This window comes from Rattus rattus, chromosome 9, assembly GCF_011064425.1.
Source record: "Rattus rattus isolate New Zealand chromosome 9, Rrattus_CSIRO_v1, whole genome shotgun sequence".
Lineage (NCBI taxonomy): Eukaryota > Metazoa > Chordata > Mammalia > Rodentia > Muridae > Rattus > Rattus rattus.
The window spans coordinates 84459655-84485925 of NC_046162.1; the positions used below are offsets into that span (position 1 = coordinate 84459655).

General features: G+C 37.7%; 1 protein-coding gene across 1 annotated transcript in view; it reads left to right on the forward strand.

Annotated features, from left to right (window-relative positions):
* Med13 (mediator complex subunit 13) overlaps positions 1-26271 on the forward strand; it is an 85869-nt gene that overhangs the window by 42221 nt on the left and 17377 nt on the right. The window contains exons 10-20 of the mRNA XM_032912906.1: positions 5399-5612; positions 7146-7224; positions 10846-10967; positions 12437-12527; positions 12652-12866; positions 13141-13337; positions 14783-15699; positions 21023-21184; positions 23173-23396; positions 24029-24218; positions 25435-25891. Coding sequence (XP_032768797.1) covers positions 5399-5612; positions 7146-7224; positions 10846-10967; positions 12437-12527; positions 12652-12866; positions 13141-13337; positions 14783-15699; positions 21023-21184; positions 23173-23396; positions 24029-24218; positions 25435-25891 — 2868 coding nt within the window. The remainder of the gene's footprint in view (positions 1-5398; positions 5613-7145; positions 7225-10845; positions 10968-12436; positions 12528-12651; positions 12867-13140; positions 13338-14782; positions 15700-21022; positions 21185-23172; positions 23397-24028; positions 24219-25434; positions 25892-26271) is intronic.

A 26271-nucleotide genomic window follows, 5' to 3' on the forward strand; every position in this document is an offset into this window, starting at 1 on the left:
CCGCCTTGCAGTTTTGACATGTTTCTAAACAGCTTCAGACTGCAAATTACCTGTTTTTACTAGGGAATTAGGAACAAGAAGAATGGGAAGAAATATGGATTTGTAGGTGGACGTTGGTTTTCAAAGTAGAAGTGCCTTGAAACAACTGATAAATTTAAAAAGATCTTGGTGAATAGTTAAGGTCTGCCTCAATAGTAACATCCTTATGAAGAAAGGGGAAATAAGTGTTTAGTAATAGAAGAGAGTCTCAGATATATTATAAATTTTAGATCTTAGGTATATGGCACGTGCATGCATACATGATCTTATACATTGCGATTGTTGGTCATTAGTCAGATGATATAGATAGTACCTGTTTTCCTGGAGAGGGATCAGCATATTCTTGATCTGTCCTTCTGTCCTTTATGACGTTAGCTATGTGTATATAAGACATGGATATTGTAGAAATAAGACTTCAGAAATTGAAATACCTACAATTTGTACATGTGTTAATAAGCCAATGAGGCGTTGCCTTTTATAGGTCTATGCCTTCATGGATAACTACCAGTTGAAGAAGCTTCAATTTTCTGTCTCCATTTGGTGTAAAGGAATGGTGTTTGCTTTTGGTGTTTGAGTGTGGCACTGTGCCCCATGGGTGGGTGGATGCGTTAGAGCTGTGGATGAGTTCAGTCGGAAGGGTGCTTGCTTGATAGCTTGCTTTATGACGTTAGCTGGGTTCAACCCTAGAACTGCATTAAAAAAATAAAGCATGGTGGTGTTCACGTGTAATCTTAACACTCGGGAGAGATGTGGAAGCCAGAAGATAAGTAACTCACTGTCGTCCTTGAATGCATAGAGAATTAGAAGCTAATCTGAACTCTTGACAGAGAATGGATAAGTGAGGGAGAATTGCTCTTTATGTTCTATAGTTTTCCTTTGGTTAAATTGAATATCAGATCTCCCTGATATGGGGACTGAAGTTAGAGATGGTATTGAGCTTTCTTGTGGATCAAACCAGTAACCTGTGGCAGAGTAGCCTTAAGCTGCAATGCTCTTAACAGCTGAGTCACTCCTGGAGCCCAAATATTTTAGTTTTAATAGTTTTGGCTGCTTAACTAGTACAGAATAATACAGTTCATTATTTCTCAGTAAAACTGCATTCTTACACTTTCATGCATAGTGAAAGTGAATGCATACTTTGTGAAAACGTTTTCATGAGCTATGCTAAATTATTCCTTTTCTAATCTGATGGAATTTACTAGGAGAAAGGGAGAGTTGGGGATATATAACAGTATAGCATATCCCATATGCAAGGTGTTTGCATCTGTGGCGAATATATCTTCTTCCTAGTTATTTTCAGTTTGTTAGTTCTGATTGAATCTGTTTTACTATAGAGGCCACTGACTTTTTAAATTGTGTAGTTTGGATTTTTGAGACGAGGAAAGTCTTACTACCTTTGAATCTGCCTGCCTCTTGCCTTTCTTTGCCTCTCGTCTCCTAAGTGTTAGTATTGTGTGTGTGATCTACTGCCTCTGGCCTAGGGATTTAACAGTTAAAGCTAGCCTTTGTGCAGTGCACATCTTTAATTCCAGCAGTTGGTAAGCAGGGGCAGGCAAATCTCTGAGTGCACACAGCCTGGTCTGCATGGTAGCTAAGTTTTAGAACAGCCAGGCCTACATAGACCCTGGCTCAAAACAAACTAACAAACCAAAAATTTTAAAGATAGAAAATTTCTGCCCAGAAACATGGTTGTTTGATATTTTAAAAAAGGATTTAGCATGTTTTAGTGGAATTTGTTGATGCTTAAAAACAATTTATTTTTATTTAGATGGTGTTTCTAAACCCTGAGCAAAGAAAACGTGCTTGAGCCTAGCTCTTTACATTTTGTTTTATATTTAGGATACATTAGAATTTTTAAATTATAGTCATCAGAAGAACTCCTGTGTTATATTAGATCCACCAGATATTTATTGTATGTATATAGTTATAAAATGCATTACTTGATCTCTTAAAATAGTAGTTTTGAATGCCTTTGTTTCATAGAAAGAAGCCTGTGATGAAATAAACTTGTTTTTATTGCACTGTACTCAAACCTTTTAAGAATTCTGTTTGCTATTTATTTTAATGCAATAAAATTATACTTTTGACAGCTCAAGGATTGCTTCTAAATATGAAGATGGTACCGAAAGTGGGAGGAGGATTTTGAGATACTCAGTTCTTCTGTTTTAAACATTTCCTTCTTTAGCTTATCTCCTATAATTGTCAATGCATATTGTCAAACCTTGTCTGGAAGAATTCTTTTGAATAAAGACATAAATGTTGTATGTGAGTGCATATCAAGAGCGTGTGCTATTATCTTAGTGAAAGGAAGGAAATGCAGTTAATGAAAACTATACAGGCAATTTATTTCCTTGTTTGGAAATGCTTTCTGTTATTATTGTACCTGATCTTCCAGTATGTATTTAGTTTTGTATCTAGTTGAGATTATCTTTGTAGTTAGGAATTTGGCTATATGTGAAAGTTCCTTTTAGGAAAGGAGAGGCATTATTTATACTCAGCAAAGCATCTTGTGTACTGTATATTTGGATAGAGACATGGTAATTTGTTTGAATCTGGCACTCTAGAAATTTTACTTTTACTAAGAATTTAATATAGAATGTATAATGTTATTTTATATCAACTTTATTGTGACTTGATATTAATGAGTACATTTAAAAATTTTACATATGCCAATGTCTCCAAGATCACTTCAATAAAATAAGAAAACATTGTCTCTTGGCAGTGCACTTGGTTTACTCTTCTTCATTTTTAACAGAGCTCTGTGCAGTATGTTCAATCCTTTTAGTAATGTTACTGCACACCAGTTTACGTATTTAAACAAGGTGGCAGTCCTTTTGCTTCTGCCAAAGGATGGCTTGATAAAGAGAAGATTTGTTCACTTTCATGTATCTGTAGTGCCTTCAGTCTAGACGCAGGGCTTTCCTTACCCTTTACCACTGTTTCATTACTATTTCATTACCATTACATTTCATTGCCCTTTACTAGTACCTTTTAGGTACTGGAAGACGAATAGGTCAGTGCTTAAGCTTTTAATCTTTATCTTTGTCACCGAGTGACCTTGGCGCAAACTATTTGTTGCTACATAATTCTAGTCACTTAGAGATCACCCTCTGTATCCATCATAGTTTTTATTTTATTTTATTTTATTTTTTTTACTAAAAAGGCATAACAAATTAAATATTATGTTAAAAATATTCACACTAGGGGTTGGGGATTTAGCTCAGTGGTAGAGCGCTTGCCTAGGAAGCGTAAGGCCCTGGGTTCAGTCCCCAGCTCCGAAAAAAAAAAAAAAAAAAAAAAATATTCACACTAGCAAGTTTAACAGTTTTAGCAGTTCGTCAAGGTTGAATGTGGTGAGGTAGAGTTACTTTTAAGATAAAATGTTCTGTTTGTTCATAGAAAGAACTAACGAGTAATTAACATAACTCCATTGACAGTTGTGCCACCAGTGTGATTTTATGAAACTATAGACTTGGAATGCTAGTTGTGGGGACTTGTCTAGTATTTTTAGAATAGTAGTAATTGTGTGAGCATCTGATAAAACATTCAGGAAACACTGGCCTTTATTTTGATGGACTCTGTTTCACTCTAGGGAACCAAGTGGAGGCAGTGCTAGGTATTAATAATAGATTGAGGTTTGATGTCATTCATACAACTTACAGTCTGGGTAATGACTTACTGCTCCAAACTTTACATCATTATGGCCTTAGCTGTTCAGAGGAGTGGATGAGTGGTTTTAGTCCTTGTTTCTCCTTTGGCGTTTATTGAGGGTATATGTATTTGAGATGAGATCTCGTTCTGTAGCTCAGTCTGGCCCGAGTGCTGGCATTGCCTGTGTGATCATGGCAACTCAGTGTTTTCTAATCTAAAAGAATGGTTCTCTTCACAGTACAAGATACTAATGCTAATTATCTTAATTTTGTGCTTTGTTTACAGCTCATTTATTATCAAATATTAGTAACTACTTATCTTGTGTCTTAGCATTCTTTCAGTATTAGAGATGATTCAGCCAACCAAGACAAGATCCTAGACTTTGTGGGACTTCTCTATTCTAATGAGAATGAGAAATATAGTATATAATATGTTTGAAGATAACTGCCCCCAGAGGGTTTGGTGGCAGGCAGAGTAAGACAGTTTTAAGTAGGTAGTCATAATAAGATTCAGAGAAGGTGACATTTAAACAAAGCACTGGAGGAAGTAAAGGAGATGGGTGGACAAACATTGCAAACAAAAGGGAAAGCCAGGATGGTGTGTATCCTTGTGAGGAACATCAAGGAAGCCCCTGGAAACAGGATATGGAATAGAAGCAGATGAAGTTGGAGAGGAAAAGAAGAGTGAGATCGTGGGAGATTTGGCTTGGGTATTAACAGACTTTGGTGTTGTGTTCAAGTAGTTTTTGCAGGATGTTGAAAATGTTCTGACTAGAAGCCAGACTGCCTTGTTCTGACAGGTTGACAACTTGAGGTTTGTAAACCCGAGAGAAAAGGAATTTTGAAGTGTTGAAGTACTTTATTACCTGGAAGTTAGTGATTTTTGTATTCACATTCTGGTCTGGAATATAAACAGTGAACTTGCAGTTCAGAGGCAACTGAACTGAGACCCCTGAGGCTTCACAGGGTCTGCCTAGGGTCTTCTTGTGTGACTCCTCCTCTCTTCTAGCCTTAAAATCTAAGGCCAAATTTCTTTGATATATTAGCTTCCTCTTGTTTGTCATTTGAACCTCTCTGCTGTCCTTTCTCTGGTTTTGTGTGCCTTTCTTGTTTGTTTGTGGAAGCATCCACATTTTTTTAAATCACTGTTTTGAACCAGGAGACTGGTAATATACAAATTACATGCAACAGGAAGAAAGCAGAGTTACTATTTTTTTGGCCTGGTGCTTTTATTTTGTTTTGTTAACCTCATTATTAATAGTAATAATATCATTTTCATGAAGTAGAAACAAGGCCTTAAAACATCAAGCTTAAAATGTATCTATTCTTTGCAATAAGAACAGGATACTTGTTTTCCTTGTACAAATGAAAGCATCTCATGGATGAGACCCACCTTGATGGTTACTTCACCTTGTATACCTGAAGATGTCTTCTCAGTACCAGGCTTTGGATAGGCCACTGTGCTTGAGAAGGCAAGAACAGGGCACATGGTGGAAGGACACTCTGTAGACTTGGGTTTTAGTTTCATCTTTCTGTTGTTAAGCTCGAGCTTATAATAAAGCATGTGTCCTCAGTTTAATTTGAAAAATTGGAAAATAGAGGATAAATACTATGAGTAATTCTAAAAACAACACTTAAAGTTTTTTTAGAATTTTCAAATGCTTGTTTGGATAACAAATACTAATTCTCTAACTATGTTTTCTGTGCAGGTTAATGGTGCAGTGTAAGAAGCCTTTAAAAGTTTCTGATGAAATAGTCCAGCAATATCAAATTAAAAATCAGTATCTTTCAGCAATAGCATCTGATACAGAACAAGAACCTAAAATTGATCCATATGCGTTTGTTGAAGGAGATGAGGAATTCATTTTTACTGATAAAAAAGATAGACAAAATAGCGAGAGAGAAGCTGGGAAGAAACACAAGGTGAGTAGGAGAGACGCTATCCTGTCTGTGCACTCTGCAGTGTGCTTGCATGTTTGATGCCGCACTCGGGCACTGCTTGCTTTGTTTTAGTGATATGGGTTATTGAACTAGGGCCTTGTGAGTGCTTGGCAAGCCCTCTATATCACTGAGTTGTATGCCCAGCCCCACTCATCTGTTCCTTTAGAATAGGAAGATTGATCATATTTATGCAGATATGTGCGTGCTACCCTGGGTAAGTCAGTTACGTGATACACTTTGACTTCATTTCTGATGATGGAGAGATTATTGTATTTTCGTATTGGATGAAGAGTATATTAACTTTGGTCAGAATTAGAACATTTAAGTACACTGTTTTGGTGCTAGGTTTATAAAATGTGGGATTTTTTTTTGAGTATGTGATTAGGAAGATTACTTTCTTCTTAAAAGCAAAAACTTGATAAAGTAAGGGTAATGAAAAGCCTCATCTGGGGCTGGTGAGATGCTGAGTGAATAAAGATAGCTACTGCCTACCTGCCTGAGGATCTCGAGTTTGATCCCCGGGTCCTACATGATGCAAAGAGACATCTCCTCTAAGTTGTTCTTTGAGTTCCACACTCATGGTGTGGCATTAGACACACACACACACACACACACACACACACACACACACCCTGTAATTCAGTGATTAAAGTTTCAACATTAGGCACTCAAGGATCTATTAGACAATAAATAAGAATTTGGCAGTAAATATAAAATATAAGCATTGAAAACTAATTGTATTAAATGATCCCGTGTTTACTACAAAGTAGTTAATTTCACAGAGTTTTACTTGACTGTAGTATATGCCAGTTACTTAGTCTTATCTGTTTGTAAATATGAAGCAATAGTACCTGGGAAGGGTATATCCACAGTCAAACTCAACACAGACTTGGGAGTTCACACCGTCAGCCATGGTTCCTGTGGCAGATTCCTTAGCATCCCTTTGAATTAAATGATTGATCTGTAAGGTGAGCATGCTGATTGTTTAAGAATTAGTTATAGGGGTTGGGGGTTTAGCTCAGTGGTAGAGCGCTTGCCTAGCAAGTGCAAGGCCCTGGGTTCGGTCCCCAGCTCCGGGGGGAAAAAAAAAAGAATTAGTTATTGCTGATTGTAACGGCATACATGTTTAATCCTCACACAAGAGGCTGAGGCACGAGGAGCTTTCTGAATCTGAAACTAGCCTGGTCTACATGGCAAGTTCCTGACCAGGCAGACGTCCTATCTCAGAAACCCCAAGCCAACCAAATTAAACAAGAGAGAAGAGTGACAAGCCAAGTATAGTGGTGTGTGCTTTTAGTCTAGTTAGTGTATGGGAGGCTGAGGCAGGAAAATGACAAATGTGAGGAAAAGCCTGATCAACATGAACCTGGGTTCACAGGCAGCTCCCTGATACCAGACCAACACAAGAATTAGTGGTGATGCATTCAGTACATTTACAAGAAGCACCTCAAGAATTGATAGGTTTTTATTGTTGGTAAAATATATAGCAATGCCTGATCTATAACACTGTTTCAGGTGGAAGATGGGACATCTGCTGTCACAGTGTTATCTCATGAAGAAGATGCTATGTCATTATTTAGTCCCTCTAAGCAAGGTAAAACTTCTTCCTAATTGTGACTTAGGCCTTCATTCCAGTGATGATTTGAGGATGTGATTTAGGAAAATTACCTATTCCTTAAAAATCAAGTAAAAGTAATGAAAATACTCACCTGGGACTGGTGAGATGGCCCCTTGTGTAAAGACACCTACTGCCTAGCCTGATGTGACACTGCTGGATTTTTAAATAATCCTTTTTCACAAGTTACATTTCATGGGGTGGTTAGATTTATTGTTTATCTTGTATTTGAAGAAGCAAGTTCAGACGATAGCAATTTTGTTAGAAATTGAGATATATAACTTTTAGCTAACTAAGACCAGGTATTATCGAGCATGGTGGTGCACGTCTTTAATCCCAGCTGTCTGGAGACAAGAGGCAGGCAGATCTCTGAGTTTCAAGACTAGCCTGGTGTACAGAGTGAGTTCCAGGACAGTCAGGGCTACATAGAAAAACTTTGTCTTGAAAACCCAAACAGTCAATCAAAGAAACAAAGAACAAGATCAAATATAAATTGTGGGAATGTTTTCCTTTTTTTTTACAACTAGAAATAGATCTGTGTAGTGAGATAAAATCATTGCTTAAAGGTTCTGATCTGAAAACTCAATATTTAGGGTCTTTTTTTGGGAGGGGGTGCTTAGATTTAGCTTTTAAGACAGTTTCTTTTTATGTAGTCCAAGTTGATCTCATTCCTGAGCTCTTAAGCACCTGAGTGTCACTGGGATTACAGGTGTGTAACACCGTACCTAGCCCAAAGAACTCAGTTTTTAAATTAAACTTATAAAACTTTTTGATTCTTCTCATGGCTTGAGTGTATAAGAGAACATTTTCTTTTTTCTTTCCTTTTCTCTCTCTCTCTCTCTCTCTCTCTCTCTCTCTCTGTTCATTTAGCTTTGTTTGTAATTTTTTGGTGATATGATCTTGTGTAGGCTGAAACACTCTATGTGGTGGAGGTTACTGCACTGAACCTCTTGTTCTAATGCATCTACTTTCTAAGTACTGGGATTGCATCATGTGTATGGCACCATACCTAACCAAGGATTCTTTTTCTGATGCTATTAGTTTAGCTGTGTTGGGTTTTGTTTTTTTTTTTGTTTTGTTTTGTTTTTTTTTTTGTTTTTGTTTTTATGGTTTTTTGAAAGAGGATTTCTCTGTGTAGCCCTGGCTGGCCTTGAACTCCGAGATCAGCCTCCTGAGTCCTGGGATCAAAGGTGTGCGTGCCACCACTGCTTGGCAGTTGAGTATATTTATGTGGTCCAGACATTAGAACTATAGAGTCCTTTGAAAGTATCACTTGTGTGAAGAAGGGACCTATAATTTTTAAAATTGATAGATATATACTGACATATCATATTTATATACATTACACATATATGATATACAGTTTATTGCTTTCTGTGGACATTTTAGAGTGCTAAGTCAAGCTATTTAATATGTATCATTTCATATAAGTACTTATTTTGGAATGAAAACATGAAGATCGGTTTACTTTGTAATTATCAGATATTAAGCATACTATTAACATTATTATATATAATATACGTTAAGCTTTTCAATGGACATAGTTTAGTATGTATAATATACATTAAACTTTTGAATGGGCAAGTTTATCTTTTGGTATGTGTTTTTTGAAGGCAACATTTTGTTTTAATATTTTGAGAATAAATAAATGAAAATAAGGAAAAAATTCCATGTAAAGAAGGAGCAGGTGGGGTTGGGGATTTAGCTCAGCGGTAGAGCGCTTGCCTAGCGAGCGCAAGGCCCTGGGTTCGATCCCCAGCTCCGAAAAAAAGAGAAAAAAGAAAAAAAAAAAAAAAGAAGGAGCAGGTAGTCTTTCCTGAGGCAGCTTAGAGGCTCTAAGTATTGGTGGGTAACATCTTAGATTCTTTAATCAAGGGGTCCTTATCAAAATTCTAGTGCAATGTTGCACAGAGATAGAGTGAGAGAATCCTGGACTTTGTATTGAGTCTAAAAAGACCTTAAGTAGCTGGTGAGGTACTGAGTAAAAAGAACAATGCGCTGAGCCCGGCCTGTGCTCTATGGCTGTTGTCACTCAGGAATTGACAAAGGAGTTCATGAGTTTGAGATTAGTCTGTGCACATAGTGAGTCTCTTATTTCTCCTCTCTTCAATAAAAAGTTGTTTATCAGTTGTTTGATGGTACACAACCTTTAATTGCACCCAGCACTTGGGAAGCAGAGGCAGGCTCTTGAGTTCAAAGCCAGCCTGGTCTACAGAGTTAGTCCCAGGACAGCTGGGGCCACATAGAGAATCCCTAACCCCCCGCCCCAAATTGGTTTATTATATTGTCTGACTTCAAAATATACTCTGTAGCTAATGGTAGTGTAGCATTGGCATTAAGGAAAAAAGACAAAGGCATAGGCCAATAGAACAGAGTGGAGGGCCTAGAAGTAAGTCCATGCATTTATGATCAGCATGTCTGTGCTCTTTAACAAACAAACATGTAATAATTTTATGTGTGTGGTACAGTATGTTTTACTATATGTATCCCATATGCATAGATAGATCAGGGCATTTAGCATTAGCCAGATCAGGGCATTTTGTATTTAGTTTATTAGGAGCCTTAAAGCTCTTCTTACCTAGGTTTTTTTTTTTTCCTTCTTTTTTAATGTATGATTATAGGTCAGAATAGTTAATTCTGAAGTATATTCCCCCTTTGTGCTAAGCAATGGAGCCTGTTCCTTCTGTCCAGTTGTATTTTGATGCCTATTTCATGTCCTCTGCTCTGTTCTTCCCAACCTCTAAGAATCATACACAGGAAAAATAATGGAACAAAGCATGATATCAAGCCTTTAGACAAGTAATCATACTCCACTATTATCTGTAAATATTGTGTTTTTTTTAGCAGATACTTAACATTTATTCATTATACATAATTAGCTTGATATTCTGTGATTGTATCTTTATTCAGATGCTCTCATGCAACCTTCCTTATTTAAACAAGCCCTTCTGTTTCCAAATGAAAAAAATAAGACCTGGGTAGATGGCTTGTTGTTGCTGGACAGGCATAGCAGTCAGAGTTGGGGTCCTGAGTAGCCACATAAGTGTCAGGCAAGTGTGATGGGGCCTGCCTGTAATTCCAGTATGAAAGAAGAGATAGGGAATTCACAGAGAAAACTGGATAGTACACTCATTGAATCAGTGAGCTCTAGGTTCAAAGGAGAGACCATACTTAAATGTATAAGTTAGGAAGCCCCTAAGGCAGATACCCCATGTCAACCTCTGGCTTGCACATCATGCATATAATGTGTGCACAGGTACCTGTGAAACTGCACATATTCCATCACATCACGCGCACAAAAAGAAAAAGTATGTGTTTAAATCTACCATTCTAATAGCATTTATGTTTTTATTACTTACATATAGAGCTTAACTCTGGAATAGATTATATAACTTTTGCAGCTTCCTGGGGAAGAGCTATTGTTTGTTTATAACTTTATTTCTGAGAAAAAAATTTCTGGTTTTAAATAAGAGAATAAGAATAATTTGTGTTGCAGAGTTGTCTTTATGAACATTAGCCTTTCTGTCTTGTTTAGATAAGTAGAAACTACTTGGCTAATAGTTGAGTTTTCAGTATCTTGTTTCTGATCGTCATATGTAGATGCTCCACGCCCTGCTAATCATGCCCGTCCTCCATCAACCAGTTTGATTTATGACTCAGATCTGGCTGTGTCTTATACTGACCTTGATAACCTCTTCAATTCTGATGAAGATGAATTAACAGTGAGTATCCTATTAATGATTAGGATTAAATTAAATTTTATTGATTTCATAACAGTTCAAATTTTGGAAGTGATTTATGACTTCAGTACTATGTTTTAGCTCTGAACAGTAGGAGATATTTTATAATAAAATACAATTGGTTGATTTTGCTTTCATGTTAGAATCATCTTAATATGGTTTCTTATGAACCTCGATGTGGATATATTTGAAAGATACATGGTCAAGTTTCATTGAGCTCTACCATGTGATATTTTTTCTTTCAGTCTTTAGAATGATTTTTCTGTTCTTTGACACTGTAGTTTGAGAAGTGAGTCTGGAATTGAATTAGAATGTTTACGTAATTAACATTAGAACTTTACACCTTTCCAATTGAGTAAAAAATGCTAGTTCTTCTGAAATTGTTTGCCATTACTTCTGTAACTACAAGACATAGACTTGAAAACAGTCCAGGAGGAAACAGAGCACTACTGCAGTGTTTTCAAAGAAAGTTGAAGATAAAGGTAAAAACTTTAAATGGATGTTCTAGAATGTCAGTTGTCTAGCAGGTAATGAATTGGGTGCTGCAGTATCATAAAACAGATTCCTTTTCTGTCTACTTAAAAGTAGCTTAGGACTGGCATATTTGGTGTTTGTTGTCTTATAGAATATATCCTGTGAGGTTATCTCTCACACGTTTGAACGTATAAGTCTATTACAGATATTGGTCAGTTACAGCTCTATGTGAACACTTGCTCTTTACCCTCCAGTGTAGTGTGTACTGGGGCACTCTTCACTGGGGAAAGAGCTCTGAATATGCGGTAGACAGTTCTTGTCTTTGCTCACACACAGAAAGCAGCTGTGGCTTTTTGGAGGTAAAACATTAGTCATATATGCGCTTTACTTACAAAGCGTTCAGCGTAAGATGGGGAACAAATGTTCCTTCTACAAACATTGGTATTTTGCACATGCTTTTAATCCCCATTCTTGGGACATGGAAGCTGGAGGCTTGGGAGTTCAAACAAACAATCAACCTACAAAAAAAGTTGGTGGTGGGAGAGGCTAATACTTGGTTTGTTAGGAAGTCTTCCTGAGCTTATGCTCAGTATTAGATCTGTAAAAATATTTTTATAAGAATAATTTTATTAAACCAAGGTGAAAATATAAAGACAAATTAGGAGGAGTTATTAATTATATAGGAAATTTTAATATCTTTTAAATTAAGGGACAGATCCTTTGAATATCTTTTGCTAAAAAAAGAATTCTAGTGTTAATTTTACATTTCTTATCTTTTATTTGTTTTTAAGTTACTGGTTGTTCTTGCTTTTTTTGATGTATTTTCTTGATGCCTTTTTCTCTGTTAATTGAGAGTCTTATCAAATACACGATCTATCTATTATGATATTTGGCTCTGTCATAGTTTCAGAAAATGATCAATTAATACTGTGTGATCACTTTGGCTTTCAGATTAATATGCCTTTTCCCCCCCATAGCCTGGATCTAAAAAATCAGCAAGTGGATCAGATGATAAAGCCAGCTCCAAAGAATCAAAGACAGGAAGTCTGGATCCGTTGTCTTGCATAAGTACGCATCCCAGATCTGAACTCTGCCTTGGTTTAAAAGTTTACTCCCACCAAAATTTCTTTTGCTTTAAACACAGACTCCCTTCTTTCAGTTTATGTTAACATGTGTGTTGTATTAAACACAGGCACTGCAGACCTTCACAAAATGTACCCCACGCCTCCTTCACTGGAGCAGCACATTATGGGCTTCTCTCCAATGAACATGAATAACAAGGAATACGGTAGTATGGACCCCGCACCTGGAGGAACTGTCCTGGAAGGAAGTAGCTCTAGTGTAGGAACACAGTTCAGAATTGAGGTTGAGGAAGGATTCTGTAGCCCTAAACCTTCTGAAATTAAAGTAAGTATTTTTCTAGAAAAGTCATTTTCTCCCTGTGTTTTCTTATAGGCTTAATTGCTGCATTCAAGAATCTTTTCACAGTTGATTTTAGTTTTGTGGCTAATAAATATAAGGAGGGAATTGTGGGAACACTATGTAAAATGCATAAAAGAATAGAAACAAAATATTTATACTTTTGTGCATTTAATGCACAGAGTAAAGAAGACAGTTGCTTTGATTCTGTTTTCATCCCTGGAATATAAGGCACTGAAAGTCCACGTTCTTTATATTGTAGGATTTTTCTTACGTCTATAAGCCTGAAAATTGTCAAGTTCTAGTAGGATGTTCCATGTTTGCACCTTTAAAAACTCTACCAAGCCATTGTCTGCCTCCTATCAAATTGCCGGAAGAGTGTGTTTACCGGCAGAGCTGGACTGTTGGGAAATTGGACTTGCTTCCTTCAGGCCCTTCAATGCCATTCATCAAAGAGGGGTATGGTTGATGCTATTATAATACTGAATAGATGTGTGTGTGTGTGTGTGTGTGTGTGTGTGTGTGTGTGTGTGTGTGTGTGTGTGTGTCTGTGTGTGTCTGTGTGTGTGTGTGTCTGTGTGTCTGTTAGAGGGGTGGTATTGGAGAATGTGCATGCCTATGAGTCACGTGTATTATACTCACTTGAGACACAGTTTCTCACTAAACCTGAAACTTGGTGTTTTGTCTAAGCTGACTGGCCAGCAACCTCCTGGACTATGCTTGTCTTTGCCTTCCAGGTACTGGACCATAGCTTGTTTAACTAGTTAGTCATGCCCACCCAGCTTTTTCACATGGGGTCTGGGAATTTGAACTCACATCTTCACTTTTCATAGCAAGCACTTTTACCCATTGAGCCATCTGTCCAGCTTAGATTTTGTTTTTCTTGAAATACCTGGTATGCTGGAAATAGAACATTTGTTTTGGAAATCCTAAGTAAATAAATAAAATCATTCTTGTTTATCATAGTGATAGACTAGATGGATAAACTGTTTGAAACCGTAGGCCGTTGTTTTGATTTTAGAGGTATGTTTTCTTTTAGTCTGCAATTCCGAGTTCTCGTTTATATACTGTCATTTATACTTACTTCACATTATAACAGTTTTACATTTTATTGTTAGTTGCATTTTTACAATTACTATTGCCAGCTGGGTGGTGGTGGTGCACGCCTTTAGTCCCAGCACTCAGGGGCTGAGGCAGATGATCATGTTTGAGGCCAGCCTTGTCTATAGAGTACGTTCCCTGACATCCAGAGTGTGCCACATAGAAAAGCCCTGGCTTGAAAAACAAAACAAAACAAAGTAAAACACTCACTGTTGCCACTTGTTAACATATAAACACCTTACTATCGGTAGCAATTAAAGTGAAAGAAATATGGATATTGGTAGCATTAGAAATTTATAGATAATAAATATGGTTGTCTTAAGACTTAAAATTTTATGTGTGTGTCTTTATATGACTTCATGTGCACCACATGTGTTCTGGTGCCCACGGAGACCAGAAGACATCCGATCCCCTGGAACTGGAGTTACTAGGCAGTTGTCAGCTGCCTGATGTGGGTCCTGGAAACCAAATCTCTGAACCTATGTCCCCCAAAAATACAGCAAATATTTTAAACATCAAGCCATAGTTCTAGCCACTGCTTCATTTTATAATCTTGAATCTAGTTGGCTGTTATATTTTGATTCTAGTTGGCTTACAAGAATCTCCATAGTGGACACAATAAACCTGAAATAAGTCTTATTTATCCCTCTAATCTTGGAATGATTACCAAACGGAAATTTTCAGTGTTGGTTTGAAGCATAGGGAGGTTTTTTTTTTTTTTTTTTCTTTTTTTCTTTTGTATTTCATATTACTAATGTGTTCTTTTTTGCCTTTGTTTCTCTTTTTACCCTGGTGACAACAAGTGATGGCAGTAATTTGGATCAAGACTATGGTCCTGCCTATACACCGCAAACCCATACATCTTTTGGGATGCCTCCGAGCAGTGCACCTCCTAGTAATGGTGGCGCAGGAATTCTTCCTTCCCCATCCACCCCTAGGTTTCCGACTCCAAGAACTCCAAGGACTCCAAGGACTCCTCGTGGGGCTGGTGGACCTGCTAGTGCTCAAGGTTCAGTCAAGTATGAGAATTCAGACTTGTATTCACCAGCTTCCACACCATCTACATGCAGACCCCTCAATTCTGTTGAACCTGCAACTGTCCCTTCCATCCCTGAAGCGCACAGTCTTTATGTAAACCTCATCCTTTCAGAATCAGTAATGAACTTGTTTAAAGACTGTAATTTTGATAGTTGCTGTATTTGTGTCTGCAACATGAATATCAAGGGTGCCGATGTTGGAGTTTACATCCCAGACCCAACGCAGGAAGCACAGTACCGGTGTACCTGTGGCTTCAGTGCTGTCATGAACCGAAAGTTTGGAAATAATTCAGGATTATTTCTTGAAGATGAACTTGACATCATAGGACGTAACACAGACTGTGGCAAAGAAGCAGAAAAACGTTTTGAAGCTCTCAGGGCTTCCTCTGTGGAAAATGTTAATGGAAGCCTAAAGGAATCTGAAAAGGTGCCTGATGAGTTGATATTACTGCTACAAGATCAATGCACTAATTTATTTTCACCCTTTGGAGCAGCAGACCAAGATCCCTTTCCCAAAGCGGGTATAAGTAGCAATTGGGTGCGTGTTGAGGAGCGGGACTGTTGTAGTGACTGTTGTCTCGCATTGGAACATGGGCGTCAGTTCATGGATAATATGTCGGGAGGAAAAGTTGATGAAGCACTTGTCAGAAGCTCATGCTTACACCCATGGGCCAAGCAAAATGGTAAGTTCGTTAAAGTAATAGTAGTTCTTCAGGAATTTGACTTTGGCTTCCTTTTTCCTCAGGTGGGTGGGTAAAGTATCAGAAGCTGAAGTTTGGGCTTTTAAAGACAGCTACATGCTGGGTATGGTGGCTATGTCTCTAATCTCAGCAGAGGCGGGCAGATCTCTGAAAGTTGAAAGTCAATCGTATCTACATACGGAGTTTCAGGATAGCCAAGACAGGGGTCTTAGAAAAACAGACAAGACTTACCTAAAGTGAGACTTATTAGTTGCTTAATTGAGTTTCAGCAATACAAATGTTATTGTATATCTTTACTTATATACTTACATAGGAATGTAAAAGGCATGTTTCATGTTAGTTGGCAGAAGATTAGTGATTGTTTCATACAGCCATCTAATTTGTCTTTTTTTTTTTTAAGATTTATTTATTATTATATGCATACACTGTAGCTGTCTTCAGACACACCAGAAGAGGGCATCAGATCTCATTAGAGTTGGTTGTGAGCCACCATGTGGTTGCTGGGAATTGAACTCAGGACCTCTGGAAGAGAGCAGTCGGTGCTCTTAACCGCTGAGCCGTCTCTCCAGCCCCCTAATTTGTCTGTTGAAGTACCTGCACTCCGCTATCAAGCTATGCCGGGCTATCTCATTAAATACTGATAGAGCGCCTTGCTTGTGCTCAGTACTGTTTCGTGCTTACTGTTGATCAGTTATAACCGTCTTTGGTTTTGAATTTTTATTTGATCGTTTTTTCCTTGTACATATAGGTGCATGATTGCATGTGTATATGGGGTTCAGATACATAGGATAGCCTTCTGTGTTACTCCTTAGAAGCCATCAACTTTGTGGGCCCCATCCCACAAACCTGTGGATCAGGTTTTTCATTCACAGGACACTGACTGGCTAGGTTAGAATCCCTTGTTCTGGGCTGGAGAGATGGCTCAGTGGTTAAGAACACTGACTGCTCTTCCAGAGGTCCTGAGTTCAAATCCCAGCAACCACATGGTGGCTCACAATCATCTGTAATGGGATCTGATGCTCTCTTCTGGTGTGTCTGACAGCTACAGTGTACACACATACATTAAATAAATAATACAAAAAAAAAAAAAAAGAATCCCTTGTCCTTTGTAGCTATGATTTAGTGAAGGAGACAGTTAAATAACAACAAAGACAACAGATACTCGCATTACATACCAGTTACAAGTACACAGAAGAGAAAGCAGGGCAAAAAAGCATGTTTGCCTGGGAGGAGCCTTATGTGCTGTTCTAGAAATATGGTCAGAGATGTTAGTGAGGGGGAAGGAATATTTATAGAAAGGCCTACTTGAAGTGAGAAAAGGGAGCAGAGTAGTTAACTGGGGGAAGAATGTTAGTAGACAATATAGTTCCAAGTTCTTGAGGACATAGTTCTCTTGGTAAATTTTAGAAACTTAGGCTAAGTATGTTGAGTGGTCAAACTGATTCTTGATGAAGTTTAAGAGGTGTTCCAAACACCAAAATTATATATTAAAATTTATTCAATTTGCGTGTGAGCACTTCTGTGCTTGGGTGTACATGTGTGCCATGGAGAATGTGTGTAGAGGTCAAAGGATACTTTGAGGGAGTTGGTTCTTTCTCTGTATCGTGTTGGTTCAAGGCTTGAACTCAGGTTGCAAGGCTTGGCAGCAGGTACTTTTACCCTGGGTCATCTCACAGGTTCTATGTATGGGATTTTAGAACATGCCTTTAACATTTGTTTTAAATGCCTTGGGAATGCTTCTTAATAGGAAAGTAACAACACTCTGTCTTTTTAGCTTTTTTTTAAAAAAAAAAAAACCCACTGGTATTCCATAAAACATATCCTGGGATGGGAAGTGAGGGAAGATGAGAGAAGCAGTAACTTTAGGTAGAAAACAGTGAAGATGGCCGCTTAGGACGGACTGGAAGCAATAGAAATAGTAGTAGTAGATTCTAGATTAGATGGAGAGGCAGACCTGCTCCGTTTAAGAAAACATGAAGCATTAAGCCAGTTTGTGAATTCTGGTACTACTGCAGAGAAAGAAAATAGGAGGGTGAGCACAAAGACTGGTTCTGGAAATGAAACATCTTTCCTATGTGGGTTATCAGTATTATTAAATACTATGAAAACCCGGTGTGGTACACTCCTGTAATACTAGCACTGGTTAAGTGTAGGAGAGAATCAGAAATTTAAGGTGATCTTTTTACATAATAAGTTGAAGGCCACCCTGGAATATATGAGGCCCTTTCTTTTCAAAGGCTAGAGCTGGATGGGAAATTTTGGGGAAAAGACAGTCAGGAAGGAATCTGAGAAGGAGCAAGGAGGTGATTGCTCATGTATGAGAATATTTGAAGGAGATGATTTTATGTATAAATAATGTCTTCCTAAAGGTACAGTGTGACAAGACCACTGGATGTGACCCCGTGCAGGTAATTAGAGACTTAGTCAGTTCTGGTCAGCTTGATTAGAGTGGGTGTGATGAAATGAAAAGCAAATTTGAAATCTGGCAGACATTGGTATAAATAGACGTTTATGTTAGGTTTAACATAGTGATTATATATACATATATGTATATATACACATGGACACATTTGTACATAGAAAGTGATTCTAACTAGATCAAAAAATTTAAATTGGCAATAAATTCATGTAATTGAATAAGTGTGGTATTTTGCTGTATGAATATTATTAGCTTATCTATCACTTTTTGTAGTGACACTTAAATCTTTTTGCAATTTTAAAATATACAGTTCAGTAATATTAGCTGTGCTCATCATGTTACAGTGTAGACCTCTAGAGCATCATCTTCCTACCTAACTGGAAACTCACTCCCTCTCTCCAGTCTATCCTTCTTCCATGGAAGAGCTAGCACAGAACAAAAGTGCCATTGTCGGAGCCAAATCATTCAATGAGTAAGGGTAGTAGAGTACATTCCAAGTAGGGTATATGTAGGCCTTTATATAGGAACAGGTCCATCGTAGCAAGAAGAAAAGATGGAGTTTCTTTGGACAAGAAGAGGGAAAGTGACCATTCTCGATGGTTTCTTTTGTAGTTGTGGGTGAGAGCAGTAGGAGGTAGTCATAGAGTCATCTGATACTGATGTTTTAGCTCACACCCTGTCAGCTCCACACAGGACCACTGTTAGAAATGCACATTCGCAGTCTCCCACGACCATCTTCTAAAGCAGCCTCTGGGTAGGAATCAGTTGTATCACTCATTATGAATGATGTCTTTGAAAAAGTAATATATATTGTGTGTGTGTGTGTGTGTGTGTGTGTGTGTGTGTGTGTGTGTGGAGAGAGAGAGAGAGAGAGAGAGAGAGAGAGAGAGAGAGAGAGAGAGAGAGAGCGAGCGCACATGCGCAGAAGCACATACTCGCGGGGGTTGAACTGAGGTGTTCTTTCTTGTCTCTTTTAGATGTTAAGTTCTGCATTTTTCATAGTATTTGCTTATTTCTTTCTTAGGCATGCAGTAGAATTTATTGACTGATCCCTTCTCCCTTAAGTGCACCCTATTCAAGTTCTGTATAAGGGTGTCCATATTTCTAACCCTGAGCATCTGTGGCAGAGCTGTTGACTGACATAAGCTGTCCTGGGATTAACTGTTAATACTTCAGAAGAGGAAAGAAATCTATAAAATAGTTTGTATATTTAAGTGCCAACTTATTCAAGATAAAAAAAAAATTGCCTTTTCCTATTTTCCCATTTTCCCTGTCCTAGCACCTCTCAATCACATAAGAAAATCTTTTATAAACAGACCATATAATTCATCTATAAAATATATAGTCAGAAATTTACTATTTACAGTTGTTGAACCATTTGTTCAAACTATTTTGTAACATTTGTGTCACTCCAAAAGTAATAACCCATACTTAGTAGATACTTGCTATTTTTACTCATCCCTTTCTTGCAGCTATAAGCAACCATTAATTAGCCTACTTAGGGTTCTGTTTGTATAGACGGGCATTTTGGGGTACTATATATAAATTGAATAATACAAAATCTGGGCTTCTGTGACTTTATAAAATTATATTTATTTTATGTTCATTGGTGTTTTGCCCTCATATGTGTATGTCTGTGAGGGTTTTGAGTCCTCTGGGACTAGACTACAGTTGTCAGCTGCCATGTGGGTTCTGGGAATAGAAATTGGGTTCTCTGGAAAAGCAGCCAGTGCTCCTAATTCATGAGCCGAGTCTTCAGCCCCTGACTTTTTTTCCCTCCCACTAAGATTGTTTTCAGAGTTCTTAAGCACATACTTTAATGACACAGTATTCCATTGTCATATAGTAGTGAACCTTTTTCAAAATCTTCAAGTTGGACCTTTGAGTTGAATGCACTTTGGCTTCTGTGAACATGGTGTACAATTTTATATTGTGTATGCTTGTGCTTCCGTCATACTTAGATAGATTTTCTAGGTCCGGAAACTAATATTTTTCAAAGCATCTGCGCTACTTTAAATTCTAACATTAGATGTTCCATTTTCTCCAAAACCACACCAATACTTGCAATTTATTTTTTATTGAAGACATCCTAGTGGTTATGAAGTGGTTTCTTGTGGTTTGGCTTTGAATTCCCCTAATGATGAATGATGTTCAGTAGTGTCTTTTTGTAGATACCATTTGCGTGTCTTAGGAGAAATGCTTCTGACAGGCCTTTGCTTCACTGGGGAGTGGGGCTGAGGGTGAGCGGGAAGAGGAAGTGTCGTTCATAGCCCGCTTGGGCTTGCGGACCTTCAGTTTCATCTATTTTTAAAAGTTGACTTTTTGGTTTTTAAATTTTTATTTCATTCATGTTTTTAAACTATTGATCTGCAATAGTTCTTTATGAACTGTGGATGAAAATCCTTTATTGGTTTGTGGTTTGAAAATATTTTCATGGCCAGGCATTGGTGGTACATGCCATCAATCCCAGCACTTGGGAGGCAGATGCAGGTGGATTCTGGTCTGTAGATCAGGCTGGCCTTAAACTCAGAGATCCCACTTACCTATGCCTGCCCACCAGCTCTCCCTTTTCTTTTTCTCTCAGTCTTTGTCTATCTGTCTGTCTGTCTGTCTGTCTGTCTCTTCTTTTTGAGATAATTTTGCTCACTTGACAAGGCTAGTCTCCAACTTGAAGTTGTGCTGTCTCAAGTTCCTAAATTCATGGATTATAGACATGCACCATACTACATCTGACTTCTGAAAGGTTTTATATAGTTTTCAGTATATGCAGATGTTTAGATTTCTTTATAATGAACAATTAAAATACCTCAGATGTATTTCATTTTAACTCTTAAAGTTTATGTCACCACAAAGCAATTATTACTCACTGTTTTTTAATGATTGTAGATACGAGTGTGCAGTGTTCACAGGATATACTTCGGATGCTCCTTTCTCTTCAGCCAGTTCTTCAAGATGCTATTCAGAAAAAAAGAACAGTGAGGCCTTGGGGGGTTCAAGGTCCTCTCACATGGCAACAATTTCATAAAATGGCTGGCCGAGGCTCTTATGGTAAGCTGTTTATTGTACTGGGTAATGTCTGATTTATGTCTCTTTTCAGATATGTGCCCAGCTTGAATAAATACATTAGCTCTTAAATATTTATGTGTTAAACATTTAAGGATGCTATGGTCCAGTTCTAATTCTAGCCCACCTTTCTACATTTGTAGCATTTGATTTTTCTGGGTTCTTTAATCTCACATCAGCATGGGAAGCTGCACTGTCTGTATGTGCTTGACACTCTGTATTATTTTATCAGAAGAAAGGGCAATGTCTCTTGTAAAATCCCCAAATGACTTCAGTTCTAAATTGAATGAGATGAAAGGTTGAGGTCAAGTAACAGAGGCTAATACTTTTGAGGTTTTATGAACATAAGATTTGCCACATAAAAAGTTTGGACAAAAATAGGAATTTGCAGCTATGGTAAAAGCAGTGAATGACCACTCAGTAGGTGTATGTTGGCTGTGTTCACCTGTAGGCAAAGCGGTCAGTGACCACTCAGAAGGAATGTGCTGACTTGTGCTCTCCTGTGACCGGAGACTCAGATGGTGGAAATACTGTTTCTGCAGTAGCTCTTAGGTATATTTGGATGATAGCTGGTTGTGTTTGATAGAGTGTTGGGGATTAAACCAGAGCCTCACACATAATAGGCAACTACCAAACCACACATCTAGTTCTGGAATAAGCTGTTAGCATTAAAAAGTTCTCTGTGGTTTTAGAATGCATTGTATACAGTAGTAGACTCTTTGTATTTTTCTGTTTTATGGCTGAATGATTGAAATGTCATATAAATTGATAATCTATTAGAAAGTTGAGCTATTGACACTTTTTAGCATAAACTTTACATTTCTCTCAAAGCCAGAACAAATTTATTTCTGCACCTGATTTTGAAGATTACTTCTGTATATATTATACTAATATATTCTTTATAGACATATAAAGTATTTCTGTGATTATCCATTATTCCATTCATATTCTATCATTCCAACTATTTTCTTTTCTTTTCTTTTTTTCGGAGCTGGGGACCGAACCCAGGGCCTGCAATTATTTTCAGTGATTTGTTTCTTCTTGGCTTAAATCATATGTATAGTTTAACATGTGTTTTGCTGAATTATACTCAGCAGTATCAGTTTAAACTCAGTAAGATGAGTATTTACTATCTCAGGCTGCCAGTAGACTATCAGGTAGTTGAATGAAACAACACTTACCTCACTATAACTTGAGAGGCTGAGAGTGGGCTTCCTGGGTTCAGATTCCTACAGGGACTTCTTTTATGATGCTGGATAAGTTGTGTGCCTTTTCCACTCCTGTGTCTTGTGTTTAAACTGTGTGTAACGAGTGTCTGCCATATGTAGTATCCGTGAAGTTAGTGTGGCCGTGCCTAGAGCGAAGCGTTGCGGTTACTTCCTGGTACTCGCACTCCTTCCTTCAAGACACCAACATCTTCTCTGTCTTTGTTCATGTGCTCTACTCATTTTAATATAAGGTCAATTGTCTTCTTTTTTCCCTAATAATATACTGTGGTAAGAACATTTGACCTGAGATCTTCCCTCTTTCTTAATTTAGTTTTAAGTAATAGAATATAGTATTGTTGATTTCTGTATAATGTATAGCATATCTGGTTTTCGCATAGATTTATTAGTCCTTTTTTATGGTAAGTAAAGTAACTCCATCATATCAATTGTAAGTTTGTTTACTACTAAATTAGGTCAATTCTTATCAGGTATGGTGACTCATACCTATAATTCCAGAGTTTAACAGGCCGAGGAAAGGAGGATTTTTACAAGTTCAAGACCAGAATGGGCTGTAGAACAAAAACCCATCTCAAACAAAATAGCAGTAAATATTTTTAAAGTGACCATTTAAGGATATTTTTAACTCTTAAACTATGTTATTACTTGCTTTTCATGGTTCTGTCTTTAATATTTTCCTTATCAACTTTGGAAATAAAGAGAATAGTGTGAATCGGCCTCTTCCTGATTGCCTTCTTTATTACTCAGGAACTGATGAATCTCCAGAACCACTGCCGATTCCCACGTTTTTGTTGGGTTATGATTATGATTTTCTGGTGCTTTCTCCATTTGCTCTCCCTTACTGGGAGAAACTTATGCTGGAACCTTATGGATCTCAAAGAGATATAGCCTATGTTGTACTCTGTCCAGAGAATGAAGCTTTGTTAAATGGAGCCAGAAGCTTTTTTAGAGATCTCACAGCAATATACGAGGTAGGCATTTTATAATTTATACTTTCATGTTTAAAATGTATTGGGAGATTCTACTGGTTGATGAAGAATGCCAATGTTCACAGTAGTCTTAGTAATGAATTATACTCTTGCTACATTTTGCTAGTCTTTGTTAGGTTGTGTGTGTCATGGGTCACAGTGGAAAAACAGTATTAGAGGGATCTGTCAAGGGCATAAATGTGTTCCATTTAAAATAACCTTTGGGCTGTTGGGTGGGGCGGTGCATACCTATAACTCGTATGTATTTGTGTAACTGAAGCAGGAGAGTCTCCAGGCCAGCCTGGAGTACACGGTGAGACTATGTCTTGGAATAAAATTCATCAGGCATGGCAGTATATGTTTGTAATCCCAATGTTTGGGAGGTGGAGGCAGGAGGATCAGAAATTCATCCTTCAGCTATAATAACAAGCTGGTTTGGGTTACCTGAGACCCTGTGTCCAAAAAAAAAAACAACGCAGCTGGAACTTTCAAAAGGAAAGCACCCAGTATCCAACCCTGTTGTTAATTATAAGTGATAAGCTTGTTTCAAATGGCTCAAGTGCTTGGATTTTATAATCTGTATTGAAAAAGTGCAGTAAATTCACAGATTCTGCCTTTTGTGTATATCTTTGTAGTCCTGTCGATTGGGCCAACACAGACCTATTTCTCGACTGTTGACCGATGGCATCATGAAAGTGGGAGCTACTGCATCGAAGAAACTTTCGGAGAAGTTTGTAACAGAATGGTTTTCTCAGGCAGCTGATGGTAACAATGAAGCCTTTTCTAAATTGAAGCTGTATGCACAAGTCTGCAGATACGATCTAGGTATTAAATTGTATTCATCCTACAAGAGTATTGTGAACAGTATGTGTGGGTTCACCGTCTAATTTTATAAATAAAATCTTAGTGTCATGTAGCCATCTTCATTTTTTTCAAAAACTGTCTCTGCCTGCTTTTGTCCTGCAAAGTCAGAACTGAGTAGATGTGGCAAAGGCCGTGGTTTCAAACTTAAATATGTACTGTCTGACTGTCCACATAGAAATTCTGCTAGCTCCATATATGGGCATGCTATCAAATAGACATTATTGCTTCCAAAATATTTTCTGCTGCTTCTGTGGAGTCTGATGTTTTATGCAATTGATACTAGCATTCTGGAGGCAGAGACAGGAGGATCTCTATGAGTTTGAGGCCAGTTTGGCCTATACAGCAAGTTCCAGGACAGCCAGGGCTACACACATAGTAATACCCTGTCTTTAAAAAAAAAATCTTTTTTATTTGTCAATAATTTATATACAAATAATTTCTAAGTAATCTTCTACAACTCTGAAAAAGTCTTACTGTAGCCAAGAATATGGCTGTTACTTAAATCTTTGTTATACTCTTAAATTCAGTATCAGTTTACTTCCTTTACACTTAATTCGAAGAGATGCAATGCCAGATTGCTGAAGATAAGTAGACATTTTTGAAACTGGAGACTCATGGTCGTATTTGGCATCCTAATTGGCTATCCATATAGACAGTATGTCTTCAGTTTGTGACTCAACAGTAGTTGAGATGATTCGGTTGAAGAATCGCTGCATACTGCTGTCACATTTGTTGACATGTTCCAATCTTTCCTTTTGCTGATTACTTGTGTGGGGATGTATGCCACTGTGACTCAGTGGGAATCAGCACTACTTGGCAAGGTTGCTTTTCTGTTTCTGCCTTGTGGTTTCTGGGGATCAACCTAAAAACGAACCATCTTATCAGCTTTTGTTGACATTTAATTTTGTTCAGTCAATAGAATTTTCTTACAGTTCATACTACTTAAAATTTGAATGAAAATATGGGTTTATTTTTATAGTTCAACTTTAAACTTTTTTTTCTTCTTTTTTTTTTTAAGTTTCTGGGAGAAAATAGAAAGTTAGTTCATGCTGTACTGTTAGTGAAGCAGGTAGGGGAGGATAACTGCCATAAAAGTATCTGCTACATTGTTATTTCTATAGTAGAATTAAAATGAGTCAGCGAAATCAAGAATTAAATACCCGTTTTTGTTCTTTAGGTCCATATCTTGCTTCTCAGCCTCTGGACAGTTCTCTGCTCTCCCAGCCAAATTTAGTTGCCCCTCCAAATCAGTCTTTGGTTACTGCACCTCAGATGACAAATACTGGAAACGCTAATGCTCCATCTGCCACCTTAGCATCTGCGGCAAGTAGCACTATGACACTGACTTCAGGTGTTGCCATATCTACTTCAGTTGCCACAGCTAATTCAACTTTGACCACAACTTCATCTTCATCATCTTCCGGTATGAGTAGTGGAGTATCATCAAATAAACTGCCTTCGTTTCCACCCTTTGGCAGTATGAACACTAGTGGTACAGGATCCATGTCTGCACAAGGAAGTACGGTTCAGAGTGGCCAGCTAGGAGGACAGCAGTCATCATCTCTGCAGGCAGCAGGAATATCGGGGGAGTCGGCTTCTCTGCCCACTCAGCCACATCCTGACGTGTCTGAAAGGTACCGTTAAATCTTAGGATACTTGGGACTGAAAGTAGATAAGTGGTAAGCAGTACATGTGTTTAGCATGCGTGAAGCCCTCTGCACCGTGAATGAGTAAATATAAACAAATGAAGATTGTGGAAATACAGAATCTATGGCCTTTTTATCTGAGTAAACAGTTGTAACAAGTATAATTACTTCTTGATCTTATTTTGGAATTTAGTTTAATCATGTTAATTATTTTACATATAAAATTAGAATAAATATTGTTTTTAACATTTTCATCATAGAATCACAGGATTGGTCTTAAGATCTTAAAAACTGTATTCAACTCCAGATATTCCTATGATTGGGTCTGGTGCGTCATAAGCAAATGTAATTGTTTATGCACACTACAC